Below are 6,217 nucleotides of genomic sequence, written 5' to 3'. Positions count from 1 at the left end.
CCGGAAAAGCACCCCAAGCTGAGGCCGAGCCGCGGGGCGTCTTCTGGTTCGCTGAGGCTCCTCCGAGTCCCGGCCTCGAGGCCAGTCCCGAGTCCCCACCTCGGACCAGGGGAGGGAGAGAGCATCGCAGGGAGGTGTCGGAGATATCTAGCCTGGGTGCGGAGACTGGGGAGCCCACCCTTTGCAGTCACTCCCGCTCCCCAGCGGCGGGTGGGAAAAAGGGAACAGAGGGCCCGGGCGTCTCTGGAAGGGACGTGGAATGCGAAATTAAAAGCTGGTGTCTGAGCGAGATGTTGGTGGGGCGGAGGGGGTTCCAGCACCCTCGCGGTGGGAGGAGGCTTTTGCAATTTCTGCCTAATGCGTCAGTGGAAGCTCAAAACCTGGCTTGACCTAGCTGCTGGGAAAAAAAAGTTCGAGGAGACACAAGGCCCCCTGCTGCTGGAGCGGGGAAACCCAGGGCTGGGGCCGTTCAGGCAGCCTGTCTCCGCCCGTTTGCGGGCTGTCAGCCTCAGCGGCCCCGGGAACAAAGATCTGGTGCGCCCAGCCGACGCCGGCCTCATTTTCCCTTTCTAAGCGTCACTTTCTTCCTCCCTCTGAATTAGGTCATCGCCTGGGAAAGCGCCGAGAAGTTTCTAGTGTGGGCTTCTCAAGGTGTCCCAGCCCAGGAAGCTTTCGCTATCCTTTTAAATGTAGGGCGGTGTTTAATCTGGAATACAAGGATCGTCGTATGTTTCCAGATTGAATGAAAAACTAAACTTGAGAACTTTACAGAAAGTGACAACGAAAAAACAAAATCCGGCCGAAACCCCTTTTCACCTTTGCGGCCATGAAATCTTGTTTGTGGCGTGGATAATTCGAGTATTTAAAGGAAAACGCAAGGACACTAAAAGTTTGCCTGCAAACACATGTACAGCAGACCAGCCTAGGCATCAAGGCCCTTCCCGGAGGGAGAGTTGAGATTGTTTCTTCCCAATAAATCTAGAAACCTCAGATGACCTGACTCCCAAATCACCTTCCTCACTGGGTTCCTGTCCTGTACTTAAAGAAATTATCTCTTCTAATATTGGAAGCCAAAAGAATTTTCGTAACCCAGAAAAGAGCTCTGCTCACTTAAGAGAGCTCCTCAGTGTTGGAAGCCGTGTCTATTTTCCATTTCAGTTGCAAGATTTGGAATAGAGTTCCCTGTGCTTAAGGTTCCTTTTAGCTCATGTGAGTGGACATCGCAGCTCTTTAAACTGACCACTGCAGGCAGCCCAAGGATTTCCTGTCTCAGCAGCGGAATCACAAAATCCACGACTGTCCTAGTGTAAAGAGTGTGGCTTTATTCCTTTCCATAACCCAATTTAAGCCTCAGCTTTAGAGAAGGCAAGAAGCCCACCGCTAGGCTCGCTGTAAGGCCCCGAGTCTTTCCCCAGAACCAGGCCTTTGGAAACCGGACTCAAAAGAAGCAAGTGGCTAAAAAGAAAGTCGTTTTCCTTCCTGACTGATGAAACTTCTTCCCCTCACCCCCTTTCTAAATAATAAACTCTGGGGAAAGACTGGAGGGCTGCCTTGTGTTGGTTTCAAATAAATCTTCAATAGGCTCTTTCCTCACCCAGAGAAATGAATCACCCTTGGGAAACAGACGATTATTCTCCCATTTGTCTGCCGAAAACCAGTGGAAACAAGCACCCTCCACTGTAGGCCCTCACTTAGGTCTTCCTCCTGGCTGAGAGTGGGGCAGCCATGGGAGGGATGGAGGGGAATGATTTAGGTAGAAGAGAAACCCACAGAGATGTCCTCTCTGAGTGAGGCAGCAATGGGCAGGCATTGGGGACTAAGGAAGGACAGGGCAAATACAAATGCTTCCTAGCCGTGCTCTCCATGCTGGATTCTAGAAGGACACCACAGGCCTCCCCCCATTGGAGAGAAGCTTGGGCCTCAACCAACATTGAGGCAAGTTACAACCAATTCAGAAGCAAATCTTGGGTTATTGCATTACAATGAGAGTTCTGTTTCCCTCAGAGGGAAATTGAGGCCTGTGTTGTTGGAGCTGCTATCACTACAATTTGATTTATTGTCACCTTTAAACAAATAGACAAAACCCTCTTGCTGGATTACTCCTGCTTATATAAACCATTTGGAAATGTTATGGTGGGAGGTGAAAAGAGAAAAGTCGTGTATTTAAATAACTCCCATTTTAGCTAACTTTTATGGAGAAGATGCCCAACGTATATGGTTAATCAGACCAGCAATCTTCTAAGAGAAGAAAGAAGGGAGGATTCTCGCTATAAATCTGTAAGATGCTGAGACTTGGGCGGTCCTTTGATTCACCCGGAGCTCACCTTACAAAGCAGAGAAGCCTTTCCTTTCTCTGCAGGGCATGCTTCCCATGGGGAAGGTAAGCAGGATGAATATTTGATTATTTTCTAGGACCTCTTTGTTGGCTTTGAAAATGTATACTCGATTTTTAGCATGGGTGGAAAAGATAACCCACAAGTTCAATTTAAAGTGAAAAGAAGTTAACTTACTGTCATCACAGTCATCATCGTGACATTACACCTCTCGTTTCTGCCACTTTGAATTTCCAGATTACTTTTGAAAATTCAATGCCTGAGTTTATGAGGGTCTGATTACTGCAGAGAAATAAGGATCTCAAAGAGTGAATGACTATGAATGTGGGCAATACCCCATTTAAAGGACATTTCCAAAAATTAGCACCAATTTACCCATCCTGTTTACTTGTACATAATTAAGGAAAACTTCAAATCTGCCCACCCATTCCAAATCCCTCACGCATACCAGATACACCTTACCTGGTTCATGTATTCCCTATCCCACTACCCCCATCTGCTAAGATTTTAGGCAAAGCCAAAGCCACGATTTAAAGTTTCTTTTTTATTTGAAATCTCATCCAGAAACACTGGTTATTAATAAATATATCATAGTTATCAAGAATATATAAAAAATAAAGACAGATATTGTCTTTGAGGCCCTAACAAAATATTTCAAGCAAATGTTCAGGAAAATAAAAACAGCACCCCTCCCAAAACCAGAATAAGTTTTCAAAGCTGATAATAGAGAGAGCCAACCCCGCATGCAGAATAACTGAGCGAGGGGGTGGGGCAAGCTACTAGAGGGAGCCAAGCGTTTACAATGGCGGCCCCGGAACAGCAGAGGAAGGTTCGGAATAAAGTTTGAAGGGGATGGGGGTGGGAGAAGAAGCGCGTGTGCGTGAGTGTGGGTCTTTGCACTCTGCCCCTTTTTCGTTTCATACAACCACAGACAGATATATGGAGTACTTGGAAGAATTCACTAATAAAAAATCCTTGTTACAAGGAAAACGGCACCACGGCCTGCACAACATGTTTAGACAAGATTCATTTAGAAGCGTGCATGCATTCTTTTGACCTACACTGCGTCGAAAGGAAAACCCACATAGGAGGTGTCTGTCATGCCCTGGACCGGAGTTGAGATTCAAAACTTGGGTCATGATCTCTCTCTATGTCTCTCTCTCTCTCCATTGTCTCTAGAAAAACTATGGCGAGGACAGAGACAATCATAATCGCATCCATCTCAAGAAAATATTTACATTTGTTTTGCACAAAAGGGATGGCCGTCTTTTCCCAAAGCGAGAACACAGAGTCAGAGAAAGCCAACTCAAAAGTTCCTTCGCAAGTTTTTCCCTACACCGATCCCATCTTTATACAACAAATGCAGTTTTGACAAGAGCATATGGCAGTGAGAAATACTGGCGCGGCATGGGGAAAAGAAGCATGCATGCAAAACACACGACGTCTGGTTCGAGTCCCCCTTTGCTGCCACCTAGAAATTGCAGTTTGGTTTTGGTCCTTTTCCCTCCGGGGGTCAAGTGGAGTCTGAGATCTCTCAGACAGGGTGGGATGCCGCGGGCCCCGGAGCCCGCCCTCCCGTGGGCCGGGCGCGCAGCCTCCCTCTTCCCTCCCGGCCCGGCACTGCAGCCCCTTCCGCAGCTCTCCCTCCTCCTCCGCAGCCGGGCCCGCCCGCTGCTCACTTGAGCAAGTCCTTGGACTCGGCCGACAACCGGGCCATGTTGGCGGTGGACAGAGCGGACAGGTGCGGCGGCGGCGGCATCTGGCAGATGGTGCAGGGGCAGGGCAGCCCGGCCCAGTGCTGGAAGCCGCTGCCCAGTTGCAGCGCGGGCGGCGTGGAAGGCGCCTTGAGCAGCGAGTGGGGAGGACGGATGGTGCCGATGGCGGGAAGTGAGGCTGCGGACAGTGGTGAAGAGGCGTTGCCGGACGAGAGCGCGCCGCCCAAGATGGGGTGCACCGGGTGCACGGCGTTGGCCGCGTGCGCGGGGTGGCCGGCAGAGTGGCCCACGGTCCCGCAGTGAAATGCCGAGTGGTGGCCCCCGTAGATCTCGCCAACCAGCCTCTTCATCTCCTCCAGGGAGCTGGTGAGCATGAGGATGTAGTTTCTGGCAAGCAGGAGAGTGGCGATCTTGGAGAGCTTGCGAACCGAGGGCCCGTGCGCGTAGGGCATGACTTCTCGCAGCCCGTCCATGGCGAGGTTCAGGTCGTGCATCCGCTTGCGCTCACGTCCGTTGATCTTCAGCCGCAACTGCTGTAGGTCCTGCTCCGACAGCTGCTTCTTGATTTTGTACTTGCTGCTCTCTCCCGCGGCCTTGGCGCCAGCCCGCGAGAGGCTTTCGCCGGGCATCTTCTGCACCATATCGCCCTGCGTGGACGAGACAGAGTTGAGACGGCTCTCCTGGTGGTGGTGGTGGCGGTGGTGGTGGTCCCTCAGGTACATCTCATCCATGTCCGGAGATGAAGCTCTGCTGGAGACAGAGCTCGAATCAGAATTCATTTTATTACTGGGGATGCGGCCCTACCGTGGGGAGGCTTTAGGCGGGAAATTAAAGAAAATCTTGAATTAAAAAAAAAAAAATCTGCACAGCCCAGGAACCCACTTCTCAGCGGCAAGACGTGAGAAGAAACGCTGAGATGCTGTTTTTCCCCGCCTTTCTCCCTCCCACGCCCCTCTCTCTGGTTAGGCTGCTTCCTGGACAGCTAGTTGGTGTGTGCTTGAACTAACCTCACGCTGAAAAAGAGGGGCTTTTATAGAGCTGTGGCGGAGAAAAGAGACAAAAGGAGCCCTCCTATCTATCCTGGGCTGGTTAGGATGACGTGCCATCATTCAGGGCGGTGCGCTTTGCTGTCCCATTTAGCAAGGATTCCTATTCATATTCATTGTGGGGCCGCCCTGGGACACCTCTGCTCCGAACCGCTAGGAGCCCCCAGGCACAAAACCCTCTGATTGACACACTCACCGCTCCAGCTCACGCCTTCCTGATTTTTTTTAAACTTTCACCCCACCCCCCTTCTCAATTTCTCTAACCAACTCACACATCGGGAACTGAAGGAAGGGAAGAGAAGGTGGCCAGGCGGTTGGTGGAGGTTCCTCTGGGTTTGGAGAGAGGGATTGAAACATTGGCTCTCCTTCCTCTCATGGCTGCTCCCAAGTTTAGAGAAATATGGGCAAAAAGAGGTCCCAGTGGAAAGGTTTGAGGGACACGGGTGCGGTTGGAGGGCAGTGCAGCCAGTGGGGACAGGGGTGGTGGGAAGACTGCATGCCGACCTTCTGTCTCAAGATTTTTTTTTTCATTAGATCTCTTTTCCTAAACACTTCCATTCTGTCAATTTTGTTTGTTGGGCCCTTCTGGTGCGGTTTCACCGAGATGTCCACGTTTTGCCCCTGACAGTATTGTGGACGAGAGATCTCTTATATTCTTTGTCCTCTCTTTAGTTTTAAAACATGGATTACTGAAAGAATTTCAGCTTTGCACAATTCTCTAACTTCCTAGACCAAAAACTGAGAAGAAAAAAAAATGTCACAAGAAAAGCAACTTGGGAGGGTGGGAAGGAAAAGGAGCCAAAGAGGCAGAGACAGATTGTTAGGACGTGCAAAGTTTCCTGAGAGAGATTGCTCCCGCTCTAGGCTTCCCGGACCTTGGCGCTGGCGGAAGGTAGGACAGTCAGCGCCCGAAGCTCAGCGGGGCCACCTCTGGCCGCGGTGGGGACGTGAGCTCCGGGAACTCAGCGCCAGCCTGGCCTGCGCTCACGGATGGGTCCACTCGACTGGGGCTGCCGTATGGCGTTGGACAGGGAAATCGGAAGCTCATAATAAACTATCCGATGTCGGAGGGCAGGGGGTGGGCAAAGAAGCACACGGGAGGGAAACAACGAAAGGACCTAGA

General features: G+C 50.9%; 1 protein-coding gene across 1 annotated transcript; it reads right to left on the bottom strand.

The window, feature by feature from the left end:
* Positions 1 to 2,862: 2,862 nt before the first annotated feature.
* Positions 2,863 to 5,046, bottom strand: OLIG3 (oligodendrocyte transcription factor 3). The gene has a single exon (XM_032274448.1). It carries the CDS (start codon positions 4,825 to 4,827, stop codon positions 4,009 to 4,011), a length of 819 nt encoding a protein of 272 aa, XP_032130339.1. The 5' UTR covers positions 4,828 to 5,046; the 3' UTR covers positions 2,863 to 4,008.
* Positions 5,047 to 6,217: the final 1,171 nt, after the last annotated feature.

This window comes from Sapajus apella, unplaced genomic scaffold (genome assembly GCF_009761245.1).
Source record: "Sapajus apella isolate SASKATOON/1434 unplaced genomic scaffold, GSC_monkey_1.0 scaffold6, whole genome shotgun sequence".
In the NCBI taxonomy this organism is placed as follows: Eukaryota; Metazoa; Chordata; class Mammalia; order Primates; family Cebidae; genus Sapajus; species Sapajus apella.
The sequence above is the reverse complement of the archived record's forward strand: the minus strand, read 5'-3'. Positions and strand labels throughout refer to the sequence as shown.

Bases quoted from the DNA above. Each gene is read 5' to 3' on its own strand.
- OLIG3 (XM_032274448.1), bottom strand. From the start codon at position 4,827: ATGAATTCTGATTCGAGCTCTGTCTCCAGCAGAGCTTCATCTCCGGAC.